Here is a 27,610-nt window from a genome sequence, read left to right on the forward strand (position 1 = left end):
TTACATATCAGTTCTGAGAGCTAAATTCTCATTCTGTTTGTACCACTGAGAAACAAAACATAATCCCAGAAAGTTTTTCTCAGGAACCTTTTTATTTTTATTTTTTTGAGAAAGTTTGACACTACTAACCTTTGAATGAAAATTTCAAATCAATATGCAGATTCACATAGGCACTATTATTTTATAGATGTAAAAATGAGGGCTCAAGTATCCTATTTAGGGTCACAAATAAATGATGACAGAATCATGAGAAAACCCTGGGCTTTTCCCCAGCATGGCAGACTAGGGTTTCAGACCTGAATTCAGCAAGGGTATAATCTTCAGGTAACTACTCCCCTGAAAATTAGTTGGAGTCAACTACTTATAGTGACATTCTTCCCCAGCAGTGCTTATTGGGTTCTGCTCTGGCTCTGGAAGCTGCACTGGGGACCATGACCACGTTCCTGGGATGATCCTCAGCAGCTCACACAGGCGACGCCTCGTTTCTGAGGGAGCTGAGCTGAGCTTTCTGCTTGCTTATGTCTAGATCTCCACAGCGGCACGACCTACTAACTTCTCAGGTTGGCACACTAGCACTCAGTGAACTCAGAAATGAAGGAGGAAACCAGTGTTACTACAGTGTCCAGTGGAGAATGAAGCCCAATTCCTTAGGATGCCAGCATCCCACCAGAAGCAGGCCCTCTTCAACCAAGACCCACAGGTGCAGAAGTGGTCCGGAGGCTTACTCAGCCCACAGGGACTGGCTGAGTGGCTGGAAGGTCCGACGGCTGACTGTCCTCTTGTTTAACAGCATCACATAGGGCTTCCTGTCCTTGGGGGTATGGCAGAGCAGAGCATCCAAAGTGGAAGGGGTGACCTGGCCATTTATGTGCAGTTGCCCGTAGATCTCTTCAAACCTGGCCAGAAGCGCGGGCACACTCTTCACTTTTTCCCTCACTTTTGACAGCTGGAAAAAGCAAAAAAAGAACATCATTGTATCTCTGCAGGAGTTCTTCCTGTTCTTTCTTTTATCTAGGAAGCAGAGACACAAATGTGTAAAAATGTATAGAGTACTGCCAACACGGTGAAAACCAGCGTCCTGGGGCATAGAGAAGTACACACCCAAAATTCAAACGAATACTTGAAAATCATACCCAAGATCTTATAAAGGGGGGTAGAAAGAGAACAATTATACAATGAAACATAACAGGGAAAGGAGATCAAACAGTGATGGAACAGTTTGCTCAATTTAACAATCAGAGCAGCAGAGAAGGCCAAATTACATAGGACTTTATGTAATGGCAACTTTTTTGGTATTAATTCTAAAAGCCATCAGAGTCCAAATTGGGACATATTGTGATTTAGGTTTCAAAAGCCGTGTAGAGAATTGGGGGATAAAAGACCAATCCAGAGGCCCTATCTTAGCCCAGATGACAGAAGGTAATGGTTTAGATTGAAAAATGTATAGAAAATATAGAGAAGTAGATGCATGTGAGGTATATTTTGAAGGTTAAGCTGAAAGGAAATATTGTTGAAGGGATGAAAGAAAGGGAGGAGTCAAAGATATCTTCCCAATTTGGGAGTTAGTAACTTGGTGGTGGGTGATGTCATTAACTGAGATGGGGAAAGTAGGTAGACCAGATGTGGAGAGGGAAAATCAAGAGTTCTCTTTTGGATGCAATTGAGAAGCCTGTGAAACATCTATGTGGATATGTCAGGAGTTAATGGACATACAAGCATGAGGCATGGGCTAGAGGTCTAGACCAGAAGTGCAAATATTTGGAGTCACAAGTATATGAATGATATTTAGCACACGGTGGAAGTAGGTAAGGTCAAAATTAGGATGTGAAGCTACCTCCCAAACAAAACCAACATTCTGCTTAGTTAATGATACAACCTAACATTTCTTGGTGAAGCTTAGCTGTGATCAGGGTCCCTAACAAATCCTTCAGGCATCTTCTAAATATATCTTATCCCTATTTGCTACCTACATCCCTTCCTTTCAAACAAGGGCTCCCATTGAACCTTCAGGTAAGAAGTTGTAGCACTTCTTAAAGTTCTTACAAAGAAAAGTTTGTTTATAGTCCTTATGTGCAAGAGAGGTGACATCACATACAGGAAGAGGCTTCCCAAAGCAGCAAAGCAGATTTGCCAACCCGGAGGTAACTCTGCTCTAACTGCATACCCATCAGTTCTCTCCTATCACTACAGAAATATTAAATGGTGTCATTAGGACCTTTCTACAATTTAAACAAAGAAGAGATTGTACTAAATACTGTTTGTTAATCTAGTTTTTACAAAGAAATCAACAAAGAAACAGCTAGATTTGAGTGGTTTCAGTCACAGGATTGCAGAAAATCAATTCTTTTCAGCATTCCTCTGCTGGCACAACAGTACCTTATCTCCCCACACATAAGGCATTTTCAGTAACTACTGGTATAAATAGAGCATTTGTAAAATACAGCAAATGTGAAAGGACTCCACATGCAATCTCACAAATATTTAGAACTGGCTCAAAAGCTACTGGAGTTACATGAATCAATTTATTGCTTAACAAGTAGTTCCCCGTGTGGTCTCACAACACCCAAGGGAATACACTGAGCTAGCGGCTGAGTTCTCTAGGTAAATCAGTCCTACAGGCTTTGGGGAACAAAAATCAGACGAAAGCAATCAGTATTTGTCAGCGTGGAGCTTGTCTGGATGCTCTAGTCGTGTAATGGGACAACAGTCAGGCGGGCCAGGTCTACGGAATGAGGGCCAGCATCAGTGCTACTGAGAAAACTAAAGCTGTCGGTACTGCACACACACACACGTGCGCTCGTGCACTTTAAAACCCATTTACATTTCTAGTTTCCCTACTTTTCTAAACATACTCCAAACAAAAGGGTTTGGGTGGGTCACAGACTACACACAGCTACAACCTCAAAGAGAAAGCTGCTTTAAATGTAATCATATCTGGTTAGTGTCCTGACAAGCTCTCTTCAACAGGAGGAAGAAGCCTTTGGGTGGCAGTGAGGAACTAGCGCAGGGCTGGGAGGGCAACGGCGTGGCAGAGGGGGAAGCAGCCACCTGCCCTCCGCTGCCAATCCTGCCACCTCAGTGGCCAGCAGGACCAGCACTATGGGAGGCAAGGGACGAGGGAGAAAAGCGGAGACCCACCAACAGGCCTCTTTGTTATCCGACAATAGCAGAATCACTAATATAATCACTGCCAAAATGTTATGATTTCTTTACAGTTCTTTTTTCCCTTACGTTATGTATTACTAGACATGTAAGAGTCACTAAATTTCAAATGACTTACAGTAGGTCCTCTCTGTATGCATAAGCCATCAATGTGACACATGGGTTCATCTGTTTCATCCTGCTTTCAATTTTTAGAAATTGCTTCTTTCTCTTCATTTTTATTTAATTTTGTTTTATAACTTTGCAAAGCATTTCTATGGTCCTATTAGTTGGTCTCTTCAGGAGCTGACACCCCCGCTCTAATTACAGAAGTTTTCATATGGTTTATTATGAGGCAGCTCTAGCAGCTCCTGCTCTTCTTCACTGGGTTCTCCCACCAATTCTTGTGCGTTTGCTCTTCTGACTAAAACTTAACTACATTTTTTTGGCAGGGGGCATGTTACTGAGATGTTACATGATCACTTGGGAAGAACTGACTTTATGAGGTTGAGTGTATCTAAACACAAGGCGTGTCTTTTAATTTGCTTAAGAAGGGGAGATTCCCTTTTTTTAAGATGGGGTACTGTCGCCTGCTGTTTGCTATGGGGATGACCCCCAGGGAAAGGGGTGCCAATGATGCTCAGATGAGGCAGACAGCTTCCGGGCTGATGCCCTGGGGTGGGTCGGAGGGCACTGGCTCCTGAGGGGTGTGTGCAGCCGCCTGCCTTCGGGAGGGTGGGCTGGGCAGAGGGGGAGGCTGCTGGTGTGGCAGCAGGACTCTCCTCATGGCACGTTTCCCTTGGAAACAGGAAGCGAGGCATCAACTGCAGTGAGGAGTGGGGAGAAAGTTTGGGAGGTACGAGAAGACAGGAAGAGAAAAAAAGGAGAGCCAGGACCCAAGAAAACAGTGTGGGGGACAAGAATAATGTCAAAGGAGAAAGTTTTTCTACTAGTTCAGGGGGTATATTCTGTTAGGGAAAAACAAAATCCCTGTACCCATACACAGAAGTCTTTCAGCAGGAGCAACAGAGAGGCTGTCACAGTAAGTGGACAGTTTGAAGAGCCCCCTTTCACCGCTAAACGACTGGGCAGCGATCACACACTCACCACTTCTTCTGAGAACTCCTGTCTTCTCACAAATCTTGGTAAATCTCCCTCTGTGGCATCCTTTAGTACCTTTATCAGGTTTTCCAACATACTTGACTGAAGATGGATCATAATCTGAAGAAGAAACAAGCAAAAAGAAGACTGAGCCCGTATTCAGCACTAAGAAATGTCCTGTTCATAAGCCTACATTCACATGCATCTACCCTGCTTTCAAGCTTTTTCCTAATTTATTTGCTTAGGCAAACTAAAAAAATGATTCAAATGTATGTCCACTAGCCAAAATTTGTTTCCCAATAGCTAATCAAAATACCATAACTTCAGAAACTGCTTAAGGATAGAAATGGAGAGCACATGGGTTTTGGAGTCTGGCATATCTGAGCTGGAATCGTGGCACAGGTGATCACTAGCTGTGTGACTCTGGCCAGGTACTTAACCTCTCTTTCAATTTATTTGTAAAATGAGGAAAATACCTTTACATCTCACATTTTGAGTTACTGTGACAGGAGGTATGCAATAAACATCATTATCAGTTTCTTTCTCCCAATTTCTTCTAGAGTCAGAGGATATGACAATCAGACAATTGCATTAAGACTGGCTCTGGGGCAAATGCTAACTTCACTTATTTATTTATTTTGCTTAGGAAATTGCAGGCACATAGGTTGCTACAGACATAAAGTGGAAGCTGTTTAACGTCTCACTGAGGCACTCCTATTTACAGTGTAGCTATTACACAACTTTCAAAACTGGGTGCTATACTTGGCTTTCATGATACCACTTACTACTTTCCATCAGACAGACACAAACAGGAAAAAAAGAACACATCTTCCCCCCCATTACCAATGTTCACTACATACAATTTGAAAAATACAGGAAAGTTTAAAGAAAATGGAAACAACTCAGAAGTCACTAATGTTAACCATTATTTATAATGTTTATATAATGAACATATTCTCATAGCATTAAGAAAATTTAGGGAAAAATACTTCATTTTAAATGATGAATGCATAGCAATGCATCATATAAATAGTCATCATGTTAAATAATACCATGCATTGATATATTGATAAATGTGCATACATTAAAAAGAAAATGAAAACTTAATTTCCAGAAGTGAGATTACAAAGCCAAAGGGTATAAGCATTTTTAAGGCTCATTATCCTTAGGAAAGGTAGATTTTCTGGAAGAGATGCTCCTTTTTTATGCCAAACCAACTAAGTCCTTTCAGCAGTCCATTTTATAACATTTTGTGTTTGTTGAGCAGTTGAGCAGGGTGAGGAGTCATCTTTGGTCATGAAGAGCAGAATGAATGACTCTAAGTAGATTAAATCCAAAGGACTCGATCTAAGCCCAGTGTTCTAAAGCACAGCAAATCACAAGAACACCCTTTGCTGGGAGACAACACTCCATGGGGTTCATTCAAGCAGAAGCACTGCCTGCCTTTATTCCAGACCATCTTCTCAAGGATGTTTGTATAACCAACACTCTGGGAAGACAGACAGTGTCTCTTCCTGAGCAAAGAGCAGGCATGCTTACTGCCCATTATAAGAGGTTTGGATTCCTCAAGCTGGAGTTTCCTCTCTTAAAAGATAATGCCTGTGCATGCAAGAGCCATCTAGACCTCTTTATGTTGCCCTGTGGGAACTGGGTTTAAGAAACTCATGCAAAAATGCTAACACTCTGGCTACTGCTATTGTTTTGAGTAATAAATTGTCCTTCATCTCTCAGTGTCTTGTGCACTCTACCAGCATTCATGACACTGTGGCGGGTTAACTCAACTTGGAAGTAGGGTAAAATCTCTACTCTTAATAGTTCGTAACAGTCTTGTTCATAAAAATCAATCCCAATTTGGTTGGCAGTGGTCTGTCCTGCTGAGGGCAGACAGTCTACATTGTTGAATGCTACATCTCCAGAGCCTGGCACCTAGTAGACCCTCAACAATAAATGAGAAGGGGAATGTAGGTCCCCACCAATTTATAAGGACATACATCCTGGAGCTCCATGCTTAAAACTGTTAATGATATGCTCCTGGAAGATTTCAGTTTTTCTTCATGAGTATTCCCAATTTCTTTCCCTGCCTCCAGCAACTATCTGATTCAGTAGGGATTTCAAGAGTTAAGTTTTAATACCTTGACATAGACTGATGAAGGGCAATACAGATGAGGCAGTTACTGATGAAAGGAAAAGAGAAAAATTAAAGCTAGCAGCCTATCTTAAACTGAAGTCTCAGGGTGCAGATAAAGGCAGCTAAATTTTCTTACAGCACATTTCTTTGATCTCACAGATTTCAAACAAAAGGCTGGGGAAATTGAATTAGTGAGGAGCAGGGGAAATTTTGGTAAGAAAAACGACTCCTGCCTTCTCTGATTTCCTGACCCCTCAAGAAATGTTGATAAGTCATGGGATACCTTTGACCAGAAAAGGGAACAAAAGCCCTGAACATGCAGAAATTGCATTTCTTTTCTTTTTAAGCTTTCTGTGTTTGAAGTAGAATACCACAGTGTGGCAGAGCCTGCCAGTTTTCTAAGCAGTATCCATTCTCCCTTTTTTTTTGATAACAGAACTTCCTAACTTTAACTGATGTTGTCATGTATAGAACTCGAAGACTATATTTCTGAGGTTTCTTTGCAACTAGCTGTGGTCATGGGATTAACTTCTGGCCAATAATACTTCAGTACAAGTTGTTGGGTGAGACACTTGGGAAAGCATCCCAAAAATGGACTGACTTCTTTGTCCTCCTCCATCCTTTCTACTTCTTGTTGGAATGGAGACGTAATGGATGGAAATCACATGCCTAGGATGGTGGTGTGGAAATACAGGAAGAGGCCAGGTCCCTGATGATATCATGGAATGTTGCACCAGACCTGGACCGACCACCTCTGGTCTTCTACATGGAAGAAAAAAAGCCTATAATTTGTATAGACTCTTGTTTTTGGAGTCTGCATGACTCCCAACCAAAAGCAATTCCTAACTTCTACACATTGGTGAGATGTGCCACAAAGGGATTAAAGAGAAATGATTTCTGACTCTTTTTCCAGCTGTGCAGCCTTAGCAACATGAGCTACAACTTTAGGGTGACCTTAGTGAGTAACAGAAAGGGACATGAAAACACGCACCTGTGTTAACAAATAGAAAAAATAACAAAAAATAAATAAAACAGCAAAACTAGCCACTTGTCAATCCCCTGCAAGGTAATGCAGCTCCAAAATGGGTCTTCCAGAGAAAGAATTAGAATTCAAATAGAATCAGCAGAAAGTTACCCTGTGTTGCTCTCTGCTACTTACAGATGTATTTGGAAGTGGAAATTAATTCTTTGATATTGAGCAGCATTGCTAAAAAGGGGGGTTATGGTTCTTTTGGGATTGATGGGTTTAAATTCAGACAGCAGAGTCAACCTATGTATGCCTTGATGAGATTGTGTGCTAAGTCAGTTCAGTATATAGTAACTATTAGCTGGGAAAATCGGGAACCAGGCCCTCTGGGTCATATTGGCATAAGGGCAATTTTGATGACAAGAATATTAAATTGAGGGAGGAAAATTAGGTAAGTTCAAATTCCAACTGGCAGCAGGAAAAGATTTTAGTATAAGGCATTAATTTTTAAAGTAGATCAGAAAAAAACTTCATTTATTTCTGCTAATACTGATTGAACAGACTCTCTGCTCAGCCTATTTGTCATATTTCCATTTCTTAATAATTAACAAATTATACTTCAGGATTCCAAGTAGATGACTCAGCCTTGGAGAAGCCAGAGGCCATTAAGTCATTTTTTTAAAAACTTGCTCTAATAACAGAGACCCAGAATCTGAAGGACTATTAAACCTGAGAATGGCAACTATCCCTTTTTCAATATCTCTGAGGAATATAAAACAGATCTCTTATATTGAAATATCAGAAATTTAGATTGGACATTTGGAAGAATTTCCTGAGTAAGAGTTTTTAAACAATAAAACTGTCTTTACATTTCTGGACAATGGGTAATTCTGCAACCCAATTCATGGCGGGAATGATTCAAATTCAAGATCAGTTCAAGGTTCCTTACATAATGATTGCCTGAAACATGCCCATCCCACCATGTGTACTGGCTGCCTTTCCTTTCCAGCTCTCAGAGAAGAGGAGCTGCTCCTGCTGCCCTGGCTCACGAGTGAACTTCCCACCGTGCTCTGGACTTCCCCTTCTACTGTGAGTGGACGGCTTCTCTCTCAGCAGGCTCATGTTTCATTTACACCAAAGCACTTTTCATTAAAAAAAAAAGTGGAGTCTCTTAACATCTGTGAGAGACCGCCAAGGATTGAAATAAATGAGGAACTCACATTTAAGGTTGTGGAGTGTATGCACTCACAGCAAATTCATTTTTGAGATCAAGTCCTGTGCTCTCTCCATCTTTCAGGAGGAACAACTAGTCCCAGTACTGGATAAAAGAGACACAACCCTTATCTCTGTGGTTCTGGAGTGGTGGGTAAACCCTACACTTTGCAGTTGAACAGATCAGCTTTGATAACTTAGGTAATTTATCTACCCTTTGAATCTTCATTTTCCACACATATAATATGGAGAAATATTGTTCTGACAGTATTGTATAAAATGAAGGGATGTCAAGTACCTAGCATTGTACCTTAGATAAATTAAACTAAAACCCTGCTGATCTCACTCTCTTCACTTTCCCACTATCAATCCTTATAGACCCCACCAAGCTCACTTCAACTCTAGGAAAAGCTACTAACGATCCACATGAAACTCCTCACACTATACTCTCCTGTACTTCTTTCCTACCTGATGTCATGAAATTTGGAATTCTAGCAATTCTACTTCTGTCAAATCATGAAATGAGTGCATCTGTAGGCCACTCTCTCCCTGAGAAATAGTTATATACTTGGATACCCAGAGCTGTCCAAATCCTGTGGGAAGCACAGAAGGTAAACACATATGGTGTCTGCTGGAAGACACCTGCATGGCTTACTGGTACTGCTAGCTAAAATGACCTAAACTTCTGGACTCTGGACCTTTGCCACCTTGGCCTCCCAGATCTGCTTTAGCCTGCGAGCTCTTCTGACTGACCCTCCTGCTCTGGCCTGCAGTTTCTGTTCAGGTGCCCAGTCTTTGGAGAGGGAGACGGGCTTGCCCAGTTTTTGTGGCACGCTATGACACATACGGGCTATCGGCCTCCTGGGTTTCCATGCGCTGGTACTGCTTCTTCCTTGTCTGCTTCACCACTGATGCCTTATAAACTACTTCTGGGTCCTCTTACTTCCCTTTTTCTGTGGTATTCTTCAGTTCATATCAGGTCCGTTACTGGGTTTATACAGACGAGTTCTTAACTGACAGCTCCGACACCCATCCCCTCCCCACCCCCCGCCCTAGGCTCATGCCCTCTGCAAACTAAAAGATCTCTATTTGGATATTTCTAGTATTTGGTGTCTTCCCTTCCAAACCCAACTCTTTTTTTTTCTAGGTTCTCTGTTATCACTGTCTCCATTTTTCTGGTTCCCTAGACTCATCTTTCCCTCATGTGAAAGCATTTTAAAAAGAAAACATGAGGTCAAATATAAGATTGTTATGTATCTCAAGCTTCCTACTGGATCCTGTTCTCCAAAGGTTACCATGCAGGCTTATCTGGCTCTACTCCTCCGTCATCTGGGCGCTGGCCTGGGGATGACATGTGGGGACAATCACTCCGGGCAGGACGGAAAGCCATGGAAGCTTAGAGTCATGCCCAGTTCCTATTCTCTGGGTTCTAGGACCTGTTCCTTTTTATTTAATACACTTTACTTCAAACAACTACTACTGGTGTTAGCAAGTATTCATTGAATACTGATTACATGCCAGGCACTATCTAACTACTTTTTATGCATTATTCTTTCAAGTATCACAATGAAAGGATGGTACTATTGCTATTGCTGTTACAGATAAAGGAAAAATGGGGTCCACAACATTAAGTAACTTCCCTAAGGACTCGGAGTATGTAAGAGGTAGTTACAATGAACAGTTTACATTCTTTTAAATGAAACCCTCAGCAAAACTAATCTCCCAGCAAAGAATGCCCTTCAACTCCATTTCTCCAGCCCTACAGCCCTGCCCTCTCCTGGAACACTGCTCAACAAGTCTCTTCTCCTGCTGGCCAGCCCTTGATCTGCATCCTGTAATACTGCAAGGGCTTTGAACCATCATCCTAGTTTACATCACACCCATCTTCACATTTCTGTTCTTTTGACAATGTTTTCCTCACCTTGACCCTTTAATGTTTCAGGAGACTATAAATTCTTAAAAGAAGGGCTTTCTTTTCAACTGCCCACAACATAATGTACTCAGAATATAAGCAGGGCCTCAGTAGGGGCTGGCTGAGTGGGGACTGCAATGGTTTTAACAACAAGAGAGTCTCTTGGTCTTTTTCATTGCTCCAGGAAGGCACAGATGATCAACTGCTCACTGGGGGAGATGGGCCATGGCAGGCTGGCAACAGAATAAATACGAAAATAGCTAATACTGATTCAGTGCTTACTACATTAGGCACTATTTTATGCATCAGAGGTATACTGTTTCTCTGAGTTAGGTACTATGGGCAGGATGCAATGAGCAAGCAGGTTTTTCTCAGGTCTCAGTCAAGAGGCTGGCAAGCCATCTCTCTTCTCTCTACATATGTAGCCTTCTGTAGTGATGTGTTACACCTGCGACATTTAGCCATATCTTGTATCTGAGCATATCTATGTTTCCCACCTATCTATGAACTCCCAGAAGCACATCCTGTGTTGCCTCCTCTCACAGTAGCTATAATTTTCACACAGAGCTCAATAAATGAATTGAATGAAGACCATGGGGTATCAAAAGTCATTGTACACACAAAAAAACATGCAGTTCTTATTACATTTCAAGCATAAAGAAGTTACCTACATTTAAATTAGTGCAGACTATGCTTTCTGGTTTCATGATTTGAGAAAAAATGGATGTAGCTTTTTCCACCTGGTTCTAGAAGGAAGAAAAACAAGTCATACCCCAAGTCATATGAACATCACTCTGTTATTATAAAGACAATGTACAGATGTGAGGCTATTCCTGTTCATAGTATCCCAGGTTTTTAAGTCCACTAAGAAAAAAAGATTTTTTGGTAATTGAAAATACACATTCTATAAAATGTTTCCCAAAGTGCCATATTAGTGAATGTTTTAACAACCTGCCCAAGTTCCAGCTTTTAAGATGGAGGCATAAAGTTGGCATCTCCCATTCTCCAACTGGGATGAGTATTTTAAAAAAACATTGAGAAAGAGAAATGTAAACTCCATTTTCGACATAATTACAACATAGCAGAAACCTCAAACCACAGAAGAGACAGAAGCACTGCCAAAAAAACTGGAGATGCAATGTGCGTCAGTCCTGGCAAAGCAATGGGAGAACACGGTGTTATATCAGAAAGAGCCTGCAGAGTAACTCTCAAAGGTGAGGGCCATACCCTCAAGTGCAAAACCTAAATTCCTGTTTACAACTAATAGTAACAGAGCTTAGGACTAGTAATGAAGAGGTCTCTGTATCCTTTTGGTGGCAAAGGTGAGATTAATCAAGAATTTACATAGATAAGCCATATGTGCAGGAAGCAGTCTGTCATTTCAAAAGCAGCACAAAACAGACTTTTCAATGACAACCACTTTCATGCCTATTTCAACCAACCAGGGAGAAAGAGAGCCCATGCATATCTGTAGACAAAACTCACACAGAAAGAAAAGTCTTGCTAACATAGAACATGGCAACACAGCTCTGGTCTCTGTCTGATATGAATCTTCTCCAAGTGGCTGGTCTAAGAGAAGCTTGTTTTTCAATGATAATAACCAGAAAGAACCAGCACATGATCTATATAAAGATACTAATGCTATGAAGAGACTTTTATTCACCTCCCTTAGCTTATGATAGACTTAGAAGACAAAGGAATACCCCGGGCCAGAGAGGGAAGCTTAGAAAGTTAAAGCAGTAGAAACTGTTATATCCTCTTACATCTTTGTCCTTCAGTGGCTTTCCTAGCAGTATATGGAAATGGATCAACCTGATATTTTCATTTCTAATTAATGATAAATAAGAGTTCTCCAGCCATATTTTATCAGCCAGATAAGTAAGATGGCATGGTTTTTATTTTTGCTGCCATAGTATCTCCTTTTACTACATATTAAACATGTAAAGTATTTCCCATTCTTAGGCCTTGGGATAGGACATCTTGGGAAAAGCTCTTTAAGAGAGGGGCCCCTGTCCCAGAGTACCAACTGTGCCTCACTGAGGTATGAGAGCAGAGAGGTCCTCTCTCTGTCCAGGCCTCAGCTGCCTCCATCTGTGCAGTGAAGGGGAGACTAAAAGATTGCTAAAGCTCTTCCAAACAAGAGCATTTGGTCTGAGTATGACATATGTGATGGGCCCCACTTCCACAACGGGCTGACCCAGGAGTCTTCACTCATCGGAGCTGCACTCAGTTTTGGGGACCATTAAGTTAAACTCTTCTCTGAGAATGCTACATGGTAATCTGATCATTTGAAATTTACACTTAATTACTTGAGAAATTCTCAGAGTGCAGTTTCCACTCCGCGGATTCTCCACAGGACCTTGGCCAGCCCCTTCTCATAGCAACACAAGTGAGGTCCTCAACTATAAATGAAAACTTTCTTTGGAGGCACAGATCTAGATGTAGGTTGCCATGGCACCAAAGGTACTGGTCTCCTTATGGGGACCTTTTCTTTATGATACCCTCTCAGAAGGAAAAACAAAAACAAATGAGAGCAGTAAACTCTTGTCTGCTCCTAATTCACTTAAGTGCACCCCCAAGCCGTACCTGATTCAGAGCTAGTGCCACAGCAAAACAGGATGCTCTCCTGGACAGGACATCTCCTTTGATCAGAGCTTCTTCTCTTAGTGTAGTACAGATTTTGAAAGACTCAGGGCTATTCTGGGAGGAGACAAGATTGTTCAATAAATAAGTATCATGAACCTTTTAAGTTTAATAAAATGATTACTAGTGCTCAGTATTTCAGATTTCCTTTTGGGAGAATTTCCCGGAGCCTACTGTGAACTACCTAAAAAGATTAAGCCCCATAGAGAGGCTATTTGCAAATAGACCAAGTTATCTGTATGTTAGCAGCTCACATCTAAGTTAACTTTACTTGTAAAGCTCTTTGCCAATTTTCTGACTCGGGGCAGTTTTAACAAACATCCAGGTCTCTTTGTACCTGGACAGGCTGGTTTCTAGACATAGGTACCACAACATAAAGTGTAAAGTGTCAGCTGCTACTATATTAAATAGTAGAAGAAAGCTCAACAACACTACAAAACTTTTTTTGAGCTGATTTCCAATCTAACCAATCTATCTGTTTCCCAAATGTCCATGCAAGTCTAATATGTGAAAACATGAACATTTTTAAAAACGTAAATCATGGAAGAATTACAGGAAAACAGAAAGCTTAAAAAAAAAAACAAAACCCAAGAGTGTGAACAATGTGAGTGCTGCACAAACCAGTAGGCGGCAATGGAAAACCAAATCCTCTTCCTTTGTACGTGTTATAGGTGAGTTAGGTTCGTGAGAGCAATAGCAGCTTTGCAACTGTGTGTATGTCAAGACACAACTCACAACCTGCATCTTAAAGTCAATCCTGACTTGATGAGAGAGGACAGTTTCCATAATTGGCCTGCCATGTTTAACGGTTGGCCAGTTCAGTTTTTCAACTCCAGTCTCCACTGAGTGAAACAAGTTACACTTGGGCAGGGGAGAAAGTCCTCTGGCCCTTCCTAAGTGGTAGAATTAAGTTCTTTCCACTTCAGCATCCACTCTGGGAGGCAACTCTAAAAGGGGCAGAAAGCTGGGTATCACAATGCTGAGTAACTGATGCTCCAGCACTGTGTGTTTCATTGGCCTTCTGTTTCACAGAATCATAAAATGGTATGATTGGAAATGATCACCTAATAATCCAGTCCAGTGGTCAGCATACTATGTATGTCCCCTGGGCCAAATCTAGCCTATGGCTAAAAATGGTTTTTATACTTTTAAAGATTTGTAAAAACAAAGAATGAGTGACAGAGATCTGTGTGGCAGACTATATGTGGCCTTCAAAGCCTGAAATATGTACTCTCTCTCCTTTATAGAAAAAACTTGCTAGCTCCTAAATCCAACACTTCCTTGTCACGAATGAGATAAGTGACCACTTCAAAGCCAGTAAATGCTACAGTTGAGACTAGACTCCAAATTTCTCAATTTCCAGGTTGGTTTTCTTTCCACTGTGACAAATTGCCTCTTTTGCTTTGGAAAATTGGTATTCCAACAGTTTTCGGAAGTTTTTCAATGGCCCATGTTCTTTTACCTTGATTGCTATTCCTTCATTTTCAGCATAAAATTATAGGTGAAGTTTCTAAGGTTCAAACTGCATAAACAGTTATGCCAATGCGTGGGATCTTGGTCACTGCACAATTTCATTTATCATCACTCATTCAGGTACTGTGTGCAAGAAACGATCTGGAGACAGTAGAACATACAGACTCCTAAGTCATGCTCTCTGTCCTCAAAGTTCATTTTAACATCATGTACATTTATTAAAGATCAATTGTGTACCAGGCACTATTAGGAGCTGGCACACAAAGGTACCTTAAGGAGCTTCCCCTCTAGTGGGGAGGAAAAAACTGCATCTACTTAGCATATCAGGCAATGTTATGAGCGTCATGTGTGCTACACAAATAGAGCACAATCAAGGGCTACTGGTGAGGACAAGGTGCCCCTTGAGTCTGCCAATGAAGGATGGTAAGATTTTCATGGGAGAGTGCCACAAAGAAAACTGGTCTGGTGGAGGTCAGCATGAGCCTCAGCAAGATGACTCTAGAGCAGAGCCTGAACCTTGCAGTTTCTTGTTCTCATTATCTACATAATTGAGAGAAAAGGGTGAAAGATGATAAAATTGCTTTTCCCATGATAAAACTGTGTGACATGGCTAACTTGAGTTTTCCAAAAACGAACACATTTGAAATGGAAATATCTGCACCAGATGGAAAATAGACTTCAGAGGAACTGAGTTTTATTTAAAGAAAAAAAAAATCCTCTCTCAAATACTACCCATGATGCTCTAAAAGTTATGGGAAAATAGTCTTACCAGTTTGTAGCAAATTGCAAGAGCAAGGACATAGGTATTTTTGTTGAACTTCACATCTTGGTTTTTCATCTCGATCAGTACTTCCAATGCACCTGCCAGAAGTCAGGAGTGGGCCGGCAGTATTAAGCGCATTCAAGTGAGTTCAGAGTCCTCTACTGTTGATCCCCAGTATTCTAACCTGTTCAGTACCATCACTAGAAAGTATATTTCGCCACAATAAAAGCTATCTGTCAGTTATATGACAGATAATTTATTACTATCTGTCATACAGCAAGAATGAATTTCATAAAATTTATTATAATTCAGTGTAAGCAAAATCTGGGGTGCTTAGTTTAAGGCGATGCCAAAATGTTCTCAAACTTAAAGAATGAGGTCTTCACAATTCAGGCACTCATCAGTAATGTAAGGGTCCTTTTTGTATGGCCCATTGTTCTTCCTGGTTGCTATACCAGCAGAGACAGCAGAATTTTTCAGCAAATAAATTGTGATACTTACTTTTATATTTGCCTTTGATAAATAGCATATTCATCAAAATATTGAATGATGTGGAGTCTGAGAAGAAACCTTGTAAACGCTAATAAAGAAAAACAATATATTTTCAGTTAAAAGTTAAAGCTATTAAGGAAGTACTTCTCCTCATATTGCATTTATCTATCCCAGACTTATTTTTGTGCATGCTTTACTCATTTGGCCTCCTACATTTTCTAATAAGTCTCTGGTATATCAAGGACTTATTTTTCAAAAAAAATTCAAATGCTACCCACTCTCTTGGTTCCATGCCTCTGACAACACACATGCTGAACAAGAGTAAGAGGTACAGCAAGTGACTTTGGGTTTCAGAAATACGGTGAGGAACGTTTTCTTGAAATGTGGCTCTGCTATACTTAGGAGGAAAGAAACAAGCCAATTAATCCTTGGGTGGGCGGTGATCCTGGAAACTGGGTGGCAGCATATGAATGTGAAATGGCAGTCTTAAGTATGCTTAAGGACTAAGGCAGGAGAGTCTTATATAATTATGATCCCTTTTTTGGCAAATGAAAAATAGAGTTGATTACTCACTTTTTGAAATAATTCACTAAAACAGTGGTTCTCAACATTTTTTTAGTGTCATGCTAATGTGACACATGCCATTTAAATATGCCATAAAATGCCTTGCTTAAGTTTGTTCTTTTCTGAGACCCACTATGCAGACCCTGTTCTAGGTGCAGAGAACAAAGAAATGATGAATAAGACACATACCCTTACCTAAACTCTAGTGGGGTTTACGATCTAACTGAACTTAATTCTGGCAGAAGAGATAATAAACAAGTGAGCAAAATAAAAATATGATTTCAAATATCAATAAGCATTATGAAGAACATGAGACAGGAACAAGGGATAGAGAAGATGATGGAAGGTGGTCAGGGAAGGCTTTTCAGAAGAAGAGATCTCAATACTATAAAAGAGAAAGCCTCAATGATGAGTGTATACCATTCCATCTAAGGCCATGGGCTTGGCATGTCTGAGAAAGAACAAGAAGGTCCAGAGTTGCACGAGCAAGGGGGAGAGTGGCAGGAGATGAGGGACCACAAAAAGCCCTCTAGATCACGGTCAGGGGGTCTGAGTTGTAGTCTAAGTGTGATGGGAAGCCAGCGGAGCAGCCCTGTCCACAAGAAAGATACTGCAAGCCACAGTGCAAGCCACGTAAGTGATTCTAAATTTCCCAGTAGACCCATTAAGAAAAGTAAAAAAAATACATGCAATCAGTTTTAATATGTTATTTAAACCACTAAATCTAACTCTAACATGTAAACAATATAAAAATAATTTGTAAAATATAAAACATTTTTTGAAAAATTCTTTGTAAGAGAATGTAAATTCTCTTTTGTACCAAGTCCTTGAAACCCATCACATATTTTACATTTACAACACATGTAATTTGAATTAGTCACAATTCAAGGATTCAGGTACTTGTGACTAGTGGCTATAGTACTGGCAGCACTATGGGGTTCTGGGTAGGGGACACAAGTTAGTGTAAAAGCAGGATTAGGTTTTACATCACCTGACTCGAACTTAGTTCATTCCACAACTTCAGGAAACTTACCCATCCATGAATGTTTCACACAGGCAGGTTAAAAAAAAGTTTACTTCCATTTCTTTTTTTTGTTTTTTCATCATTATTCTCACAACTATGATTTCTTACAATGAAACTTTCATTTCTTTCAGTTACATTAACTAAGACTTATTATAAAATAGTCAGACAATACAAAATTATATAAAGTAAAAAGTGGTAATTTCCTGTAATTCTGCCCCATGACAATAAGCGGGTTAGTGTGTAACCTCAGATTTTTTCCATACACATACACTAAAATGTAAATATGTATGTATATTTCTTCTTTAAAAAAAAATAAGCTCAAAATAATACTGTTCTGAAACCACCTTTTCTCTGCTTACTACTATATTACAGTCACCTTTCTAACATCCGGGTGTCCTTAAAAGAGGGGCAAACAGAATTAACAGTTCCACCATGGACAGAACACTTTGCATGAAAAAGAGTTAGAGGCAGGATAACTTTGTTATGGAGGTTCCTAAAAATACTGAAATGTCCCAAGTGGTCAGCTCCCCACCCCAAAATTTAATGAATGTTTCTGACCATGAAATTTATGTCTCTGGGTCCCAGTTTCTAGCGGAAATAATAGTATCCACCTAAACCCACGAGGGCTAGTGTGGGAAATAAATGAAATGAAACATTTATAGCACTTAAGCACAATGCTGAGGATGTAGTAAATATTCAATAAATAAATACAAATATAATTACAGTTACTTTTGTCCTTAGGAAAAGAAAATCAGAATATGTAAAAGAATTTGAAAATGGAAAAACACTTTATAATGTAGCCTTCAAGTAGAAGTCAAAATACAAAAACAGGAAAGAAATACAGGTGAAGACAGGGAAGGCGGTCTCAAAATAGCAACTTGTCTCAAAACTATCCCCTACTAAGTTTCTCAAAGAAAGGATGTCAGTCCCAGGTGAATATACATCCAAGGTAGGTAAATACCTTGTAATTTGTACCTATACCTCTTTCGTATCCATTCTACACTTTTGTATAAAGAGAACTACACTTCATGAGAACTGATTTCAAAACCTTAAAATGCAGGCAAAAGCTCACTCATTCAACTCAGCAGCCTTTCTCTGAAAATCTAAGCCAAACAATGTGTTATAATGTAGATGAAATAATGTACTGTGAATAATGTGAAGGGCAGAGATGTTTTTCCCAACATCATTAGAAACACTCCATCCTCAGCAAAAGGAAATCAGGCCAGCAGGGAAAGCAATCAGGAGATAATAACCTGGTCTTTGATGAGCTCCACTGCAGATTCCTCAAGATCCAACTCGTAACACAACCTTATGAAAAGTGGTCCAAACTTATAATCCCCCAAATTGATATTTTTGTTCTCTGCATGGTACCTGGCAATCAAAATGATTCAGTGAGTCAAACAGTGGGCCACAAGAAAAGGACACATAGGCCGTGACATGCACTCTGCTAGGTGTTGGGGACACCATAAATAATGAGATAATTTCACTGTCTGAAGGGGGAAAGTACAGAACTGAAGATAATCAGAAGAATCCTGGCATGCAGAAGCACATCAGTATTTAAATAAACAGGGCTGTTTGTTACAGGCCCACATACCCTGTGAAATAAAAGAAAGATGTACATTGTAATCAGTTTCTCAATTTACCAGCAACCTGCTAGGACTGAGTGAATGTCAGGGAATAGCAGAGGTCCTGCATCTGTAAAGCCATCAGAATGGCACTCTTTGTATGGGCCTCATCCAGAGAGGAACAAAAGGGGACGGATAATGCTCTGTTCCCCTCAAGGATGGCTTTGTCTCCATACAGGATGGCAGACAATAGACACATTTTACAGTTTAGACCAATCTGTTTTTCTCAGCTTGTGGAAAGGCATGTATGAACTACAATCACCTAGCTAGAAAAGGTAAATGCAGTTTTAGAGTTTGAATTTTAGTTTTAGTAAAAGGATAATTTTAATGACAGTGATGTCTTATATGTGGCTTGAGATTTCTACAAGCAGACAGTCCATCAGTTAGAACTACAGAATTGAAAATTGCTAGCATGAATTTACTTTGAAAAACCAACTCTTTCTGCTTTAGAAGACAATCTGATGATGAAGTATCTCATGATTACACGTAAATTAAATTTTAGAAAGATTCATTCATCATATGAATTAATAACAAATACCATGAGGAAAAGCTCTCACTTAAAAAAAAAAGTACTTTTCAACCTGTTGTATCATGGAGGTAAGTCATAGCTGCATTATGGATACGCTGTTCTAACATGTACTGACAAAACGAAGGATGATGTGTACTTTTAAACATACACTTCAAATCCAATTATATAAATTACAAAACATATTCGCTGTTTTATTATGATGGCTAGGAATTAAGTTATTACATCAAAACATCAAGTTGTATACCTGAATTTTTTCAATTATACCTCAATAATCCTGGGAAAGAGAAAGAAATAATTAAGTTATTAAAAGGCAATATAGTTTAGTGATTAAGGATTTTTAGACTCTAATTCCAAGCTGACAGTTCAAATCCCAGCTATTTTACTTACTATTTGTATAATCATGAGCAAAAATTAATTACTATATGCCTCAGTTTCTTCAACTATAGATAAATGGAGATAAGAACTCAAAGAGTTTTTGTGAGGATTGAATCAGATGATGTGTCTGGTATACAGACACAGCAAGTCTATCTATGTGAGCTGTTATAAAACCTAAGGCATGCTAAGGAAAACATTTTTAAAAATCTAATATTTTAGTAAATAGTCTCATAAGAAATTTGTACCAGATTAAAAACAAAAGTTTTCCTAATTTAAATGAATCTCACACTAGTAGAAGTATTAGAAAGTCAACAGAGATACTGTATCACATCTTCTTGACAAGAAATACTTGAGTTAGAGGATCTAAAATCCCTCTATAAACAAAACAACAGCATGTGGTCAAGATTATGGGGGATTAAATTGTTGCTCATCTTTGGCTCAATAAAGAGTTTATGTTCTGGCTCATTCCTCTTCTTCCTCAGCTGTGGGCCGCCTGTCTCAACAAGAGAGGGAACAGGGTGATTAGCTCATGGACCTGCCCCTCTTCCCACTTGTCCAGCTGTCTACAAGTAGAGGGAAAGGACAGCAACTGGACAGAGTTATTAGCATCAAGAAAGGAATTTTGAGTCATACTTTGTTTATAATACAAATAAGAGTTGAAAGAGTTGTCAGAAATTCTATTGTTTTGTTACTCTTCAGCTTTGGGTAGTAAAAAATAAGGCTGAGTAAAACAGGCCAGAGGGTCACAAATGATTCAATTTGTGAAACTGAAACAACAGAATTATGTTTGCCAATACAGTGTAATTATAGATTAGCAAAATGCTTTTGGAAAATAACCTGGCAGTCTGTACTGACAAGCTTTAAAAGGTTCATACCCTCTGACCTCAAAAAGGAAATAAAGGATAAGCTTTATGCATAGAGTTGCTCATCATGGCATTATTTATACTGGTGAAAAATTAGAAATAATTTAGATGGTCAACAATAGGGACACAGCTAATTAAAATACCTTCCAATGGAATATTGTATAGCCATTAAAATATGATTTCTAAATGTATGATTAATCAGCAAATATGATTATATATACAGTAATAATTAAACTCTGCGAATAAACCCTACCAAAACCACAACATCTCTGCATGAAAACAAGTGGTGAAAAAAATACATTAAAATATTAACAGTGGTTTCTTAGCTGCCATCAATTCTTTTTCTCCCTGTACGTGCACTGTGGCTCCATCCATCCAGAGGCAGAATTCTTTCCTCTCCCCATGAATCTGGGCTGGCCAGGTAAGTTGCCTGACCAAGAGAATGGGACAGAAGTAAAGTGGTGCTAATTGTGGGCAGCTCTATGAGGCCCGCTGCTGCATGTGCTGTGTGCTAGCGCAGCCCAGGCCAGAATGAATGGTAAGACACTATGCAGGGACAAAGGGGCAACACGGATGGGCACAGAGGCATCAAAGATGCCAGCTCAGCCTAGCCACCAGCCGACTGGCAATGAGCAAGTGACTTTTTAGCCCAGCCCCAACAAAGAACTGCCCAGCTGGGAGGGGCCTCAATTCTTGACTCATAGAGTGGTGAGAAATAATAAAGTCATCATTTTAGGCCACTAAGTTCTGGTGTGGTTTGTTATGCAGTAAAAGACCACGACAACAGCAGAATTTGTGATAGATCTCTTCTTTCTACTTATTTGGTATCTTCCAAATATTCAATGACTTTTGTGTAATTTGTTTTTTCTTTTCCTTTTTAAAAATAACATTAATTTTTTCACATTATAAAACTGATAATGTCCACTAGAGACAAGTTTGAGAAATCAGAAAAGTATCCATTTAGACAAAAAAAATTATAATATATAATTCCCAGAGAACCACGGTAATGTTTGGTATATATTCTTCTAGTATTCTATATATGAATACCTTGTATTTATATAAATATACAACATACATGCAGGTCCATGTATAGAAACATATCTTCAGAGAATGGCAGAAAGAAGCAGTAAACTTAATTTCAGAAAGGAAGCCAGCTGCTTTGGTGTCAGACGCTCCCCAGTAAGGAAAGCCTCTGCTGGGTTGTCTCTGAGCCAACTGTGACTACCTGTGAGTTCCTTCTGACGCAGGAAACCCTGACCATGGATCAGTGACAATGGAACATCATGGGCATCAGCCTGGAGAAAGGACTTGTAGGAGCACTGAACTGATCCAAGGGAGACTTGGAGGCCCAAACCAATACACCAGTAATGGGGTCAGAAAAAGGCAGGCTAGAGATGAGAGAATCCAGGCAAGTGGAAACAGCAAGATTTCTTAAGCAGCCAGGCAGGAGAGCAAATGAGATTACAGCAAAGAGGCTCCCAGGTATCCTGAGTGACCGGTTTAAGTGCGACAGAAAAAAAAGAGGAAGACATTTGTGTAAGCTGAATGTGAAGACCTACAGGACATGGACGTGGAGGGAGTGAACAGGCTGGTGATTTCTTGGGGCATGAATTATATGTTTTTCTTTTCTCAGCACCTGGCATGTAGTGGGAGCCCAGTAAGTGTTTACAACATAAATGAATGTAACTATCTGGAAATCCAGGCAGGCATCTGGGCGAGAGATTTGGAATAATTCACGAGTGTATAGGTAACAGCTGAAATCTTGGAGGTGAGTGAGATTGCTCAGGAAAAGGAAGAGCAAGAAGAGACAAAGGCTAGCAAAACTCTGAGGACATGTCTCACCTGTAAATGACATTTTTAGCCAGTTCCATGTCATCCCGGGACACACACAAGTGAAGCATGGTTTTCAACTCGTCCTTTAAGATGAGCTTGTTCTGGGTCAATTTTTCTTCCAAATTTCTCAAATAAGTTTCTGGAAGAAAGCAAACTGTAGTGACCATCACTCAGGCTGACTGGGACTATCAGGAGCCTGACCTCAGGGAGAAAGGGAAGCTGGAATCTGACACCCTGCAAAGGGGCACTGAGAGGGATCACAGCCACGTAGCTCCCAACGCTGGCTGGTCTTCTCAAGAGCAAAGTGTCAGAGATGGTGTATGAAGGAAAACATCTGCATTGTAGGGGCACAGGCCGAGGTCACACCCAAACTTTGCATTTTTGACCACCTGGGTAATTCTGTATGAATGGTGAAGTTTGAGAATTAATGTTCCAGAGGCTTAGGCCAAAGAACTGTATTTATAGGTGACTATGAGGGAAAAGAAAATAAAAGAAAGAAAATGTAACCAAGATATCCAAACCATCACATGGCATGGCACCTAGCAGTTAAAGGAAAGGAAAGGCGAACTGAAAATGGTTTGCCCCAGTGGCTGAATCACATGATTCAGGACCACTTCATGTCTCTTTCACTTCGTCCACATTTACCTCTTTCATTCCTGTGGTCTCTCTACTCAGCTCTTAGAAAGCATGCCACAGAACTATATAATGCACATGGAGTAAAAAAGAGCCCTTTCCACAGCAGCAAATGCTCTTCTAGTAACAGAATGATTTCAAGGTGTTCATAGTCTGTCTCTGTCCCTCATCTTATATCTGATCAACTATGGAGACAGTCAAACACCAACAGGAAACACTGCTTCTTGGCATTAGGAAGGAACTGTATTCTCACCAGAAAGAGGGGTGAGATGCAAGGCAGGCACCAGGCAAGCATCTGCTTTCCAGAAGGCAGGGCTCTTCTAAGTATCAGCTGCTGCCAACACAAGCCTATGAGATTTGCTCCAAGGCCAAGTTTGAAGGAACAGTGCTTAAAAGAATCACACAACATATATTAGAAACAGACGACCGGGAAGGTGAGGCAGCCACTGCTCTCAACTTAAAGGAAAAGAAGGCCCACAAGGTTTGAATTAATAAGTGGACCCTCTAATCTTTATTTGCAGAACCACATAACGGTTAAAGGTTTTAGAGATGGAAGGACCTGGGTTGAAATCTAGGCTCTGCCACTTGCATGCTATAGGGAGATCCTTGTCTGTGAGCCTTGATTCCTCCTGTGTAAGGTGAGGACGATGATGCCTACCTCATGGGATTATCCTGAGATAATATACATAAAGCATTTAGCACAGGGCATAGTACAGAGTAACTGCCAGGAAATCACAGGCATTATTGTTCTCCTTTTCATTCCTTCTGTCACTTGTCAGACTTGAGGATATATTCTATTAAATATTTCTAAATAATGTCCAATCTAAAATATTTTAATGGGATCAATTTACATCTTGTACTTTATAATACTTCTTAATGAACCTTAATGATCCAAAATTTCAACAGATGTAATCTGCATTTTAAAACAAATCAATCAAGATTTAAGTACTTATTACATATGCATACTCAGAGGTATCGTTTGTGTGGGAGACACAAGAAAGGATAAGGTATGGTTCCTGTCCTGAAGGAGCGTAAAATCTATTCAGAAGACAAGAGATATTTATACAGAGCTATCTGAAAACAATGATGGAATAGGTGAAATGTAACTGACTATAAACATAATAGGAGGGAAGAGACAAATCAGGTGGTGGAAAGAGACCAGGTTTGCTGGAAATGGAGAAGTACCAGAGGAGAAGGAAAGGGCTGGATAGGGTTGAAGAAAGGGAGGTAAGGGAGGCATTCTTGGTATGGGATTCAGCATGAGTAACAGCACAGAACTGGGGGGAGGTGGTAAGGAGAGAACCGTGACTAGATTATGAGGATATCACACTGGGCTCCAGAAGGGGTAAGGTCCATTACAGAAGAGCTAGGAAGCCAGTGCAGGTGAGTTCCTACATGATGTGGCATATCAGAGTACCACAGGGGGCTCTTACAATGTCGACATGTCGAGAAAATTTTATAAATATCAATCTGACAGTGGAGTAGATTGGCACTAATCACATCAATTGCCTTTCAGAACACACACACAACTATCACAGCCTTAGAAAGACTCTGACAATTGGAATAACAAGATAATGACATAGAACCCTAATTTCTGCAAACTTCAGAGTTCCAAAAGACGTGGGGTAAAAAGACTGAGTGAAATCTAGATTGAGTCTGCTAAATTGGAGATTAACATACTCTCCCCCGCTCTTAAGGCTTATCTTCTTGTTTTATATAACAGTACGATTAGTGGAACATGAGGGAAGACTCATTTCTGGAGGATGGCCTGGGAGTGAAAGGAAGCAAGAAGTGTTCATTCAGTACTCATAAATATTTGACAGTGACAAGGAGAAGAGCTACAGAAGTCTATAGAGACAAACAAAAGAGTTATTCAAAGACAGAAAAGTCTTGATCTGTTTATAAAGGAATTTGAAATACTGGAAAAAACTCAATGTGCAAATTCAATGAGTTTTGCAATGTGCAAAACTCAGTGGGAATGAATGTATCAAGATTTCTCAGATGCCAAAAGGGAACAGAACCTAGAGTGGTGGGGATGTGTTTTCAGCTTTTTATAATAAAATTTTTCAAACATACCCAAAAGTAGAGAGAACACTATAATGACCTCCCATAGGCCCATCACCCAGTCTCAACAATGACCAATATTCTACTAATTGTTCAAAGAAATCTTTGTCTAGCTTATTGACTTCCAGAAGATTAGAACATATGAAAATGCACTGTCACACATAGGACTCTTTTATTTCACTTTATGTCATTTATGGATATTGTATGTGTGTACTGGAGACACCTGTGAGATGTATTCTTAACTGAGGGTTGTATCAAAAACTTGGAAAGCCAATCATCTGGAACAGTTCTCAGACTTTATTGTGCATACAAATCGTCTGGTGCCTGAGGGTTAGCATTTCTATCAACTTCCCAGTTGCTGCTGATCCTTGAGCCTTACTTTGCGTGGCATGGATCTAGAGAGGACTGGTTGCAGCACTAATTTCAGTATTTCTCTGGGATGCTGGGAGAAGGGATAAGAGGAAAGCTGTAGACTGTGTTAATAGCAGAGAGACATGCAAAAGGTGGTAGATGAGGAAACTAAGAATAAATCATCTCAATCTTTCTGAGACATAAAGTCCTTGAAGGAGAGACTAAACAGGGATATAGACACAGGAAACTTGAATGACAGGTCAGTGAAAGAAATAACAAAATAGATTTGATTACCTTTGGTGCCAGGAAGATGATATGCAATAGCCACCTTCTTATGCTGAAATTCTTTTAATTTCATGACATTATCTGTAAGTAGGTACCTTTTAGCTGTAAATTAAAAAGAGTAAAATCATTTTGACTGCTTTATACTTAGCAAATAACATGAGTAGAGTCTGAGTGCCTCTTTCTAGTAATTGATCTTATCTTCACTTGGTATAAATAATCCATCCAGACAGGCACAATATAAGTCACCCTGGTGGGAAAAAAAACATCTCCAAACTACCATAGGATGCAAATCCTCAGACAAGTTTTGTTTGTGTATGAAAGGAGCTAGTGGTTAGCTGTGTATGGGGATGGATTGACAGGAATTCCACATCTGAAAGAGACATTCATCATCCAGTTAAGGGACAACAAGGGAATTACAAATTAAAGGCTATGCTTAAATGTAAAACAGGTCGAGGTAGAAGGATATAGTGCACTGGAAAAGCTTTATAGTTTGACCACTGGAATTCCTATTTCTGTCATTTGTGAAATAGGTTGTCACGGCCTCTCAGATTTGGACTTGAAGTATCTCAAGACACATCAGAAATAAATGACTACAGTTTAGTAGTGAAGATGAATTTGGGGAACATCATTTCTTTAGGAAGGTTGGCTGTGCACTGAGTGGAACTTGGAAAAAGAATCATCCTAAGAGCTGTCTGTACTGCAGTAACAAGATAACAAAAATTGCTGCTTATTTATGTAAAGTAAGTCTGAAGAAGTGGTTATAGCAGGACTTTATTGTTGGCCTGCCTGTTTCCAATCCATCCTCTACCAGGTAGTCCCCTCTGACCTCCGGTAAATTACTTAGTCTTGCTATTTCCTCCTCTGTAAATGGAGAAAAGAATGGCACATCTCTCACTGGATGGTATGTGAAAAAAATTAACGTATGCAAAATGCATTACAGTAATACCTGAAGCAAAATGTCGTTTTTATCATCACTCATTAGCATTTTCAATCATTTTCATACAAATATTAAGGGATAATTTTACAAAAAAGAAACCTGCTCAAGGTCTTTCAGACTGTTTTAGCTAAGAGCTGGGACTCCGAAGTAGGAAAGTCTAAGACCCCTACAGTTCAGCACCCAAGGGGGAACGGATATTTCCCGATTTTCCGAGAACAGCCCCGTCCGAGGGTTTATACTTAGCAAATATGAGTAGAGCCTGAATGCCTCTTTCTAGTAATTGATCTTATTTCCATGTGGTATAAATAATCCATACTACACCCCAAGGTCAAAGACCCAAGCCCCGCTGCCCTTTGGTTCCCAAGCATACAGGAGTCCACAACACCCAGGGGCCACCGGGGCACCCACGTGCGGCTAGAGCGTGAGGGCACGTAGGTTGCTCCAGGGCCGTGCCGACTGAGGAGCTGTTATTTCAAGGGATACCCGTTGAGACGTAAAGCTCCCATCTACCCCAATCCCTCCCCTCCTTCACGGCCCGAGGCCGCGAGTACCTCCCAGTGGGCAGCGGCGGCAGGCGGAGTCTGAACCGCCCACCCCGGGAGACAGCACGTTCCGCAGGGCCTGCAGCTGGACTTGTTTCGAAGGCCGGAAGGCGGCAGCCATGCTGTTTTGGGCCGCACCAACTGCGGGACCCA

General features: G+C 40.2%; 1 protein-coding gene across 3 annotated transcripts; it reads right to left on the bottom strand.

Annotated features, from left to right (window-relative positions):
- Window positions 1-73: 73 nt before the first annotated feature.
- On the bottom strand, window positions 74-27,591 carry PTCD2 (pentatricopeptide repeat domain 2). Of its 3 annotated transcripts, XM_036909873.2 has the most exons (10): window positions 27,467-27,591; window positions 25,988-26,080; window positions 22,655-22,799; window positions 18,674-18,791; window positions 15,842-15,920; window positions 15,347-15,438; window positions 13,048-13,161; window positions 11,133-11,207; window positions 4,249-4,362; window positions 74-946 (listed from the first exon to the last, which is right to left on the bottom strand). In XM_036909873.2, exons 1-10 carry the CDS (start codon window positions 27,576-27,578, stop codon window positions 722-724), a joined length of 1,167 nt encoding a protein of 388 aa, XP_036765768.1. In that variant the 5' UTR covers window positions 27,579-27,591; the 3' UTR covers window positions 74-721. The 3 variants fall into 3 exon arrangements, with proteins under 3 accessions (XP_036765768.1, XP_057350477.1, XP_057350479.1); XM_057494494.1 differs by lacking the exon at window positions 22,655-22,799 and having other exon boundaries at window positions 27,467-27,523; XM_057494496.1 differs by lacking the exons at window positions 18,674-18,791; window positions 25,988-26,080; window positions 27,467-27,591 and having other exon boundaries at window positions 22,655-22,784.
- Window positions 27,592-27,610: the final 19 nt, after the last annotated feature.

This window comes from Manis pentadactyla, chromosome 2 (genome assembly GCF_030020395.1).
Source record: "Manis pentadactyla isolate mManPen7 chromosome 2, mManPen7.hap1, whole genome shotgun sequence".
NCBI classification, from domain to species: Eukaryota; Metazoa; Chordata; class Mammalia; order Pholidota; family Manidae; genus Manis; species Manis pentadactyla.

Coding starts and splice junctions, on each gene's coding strand:
- PTCD2 (XM_036909873.2), bottom strand. CDS start 27,578: ATGGCTGCCGCCTTCCGGCCTTCGAAACAAGTCCAGCTGCAGGCCCTG. Junction 11,208..13,047: donor TGGCACTAGCTCTGAATCAG/GTACGGCTTGGG, acceptor TCTTCCTTCTAG/AACCAGGTGGAAAAAGCTAC. Junction 4,363..11,132: donor TAGTCTGCACTAATTTAAAT/GTAGGTAACTTC, acceptor TTTCTTCTTCAG/ATTATGATCCATCTTCAGTC.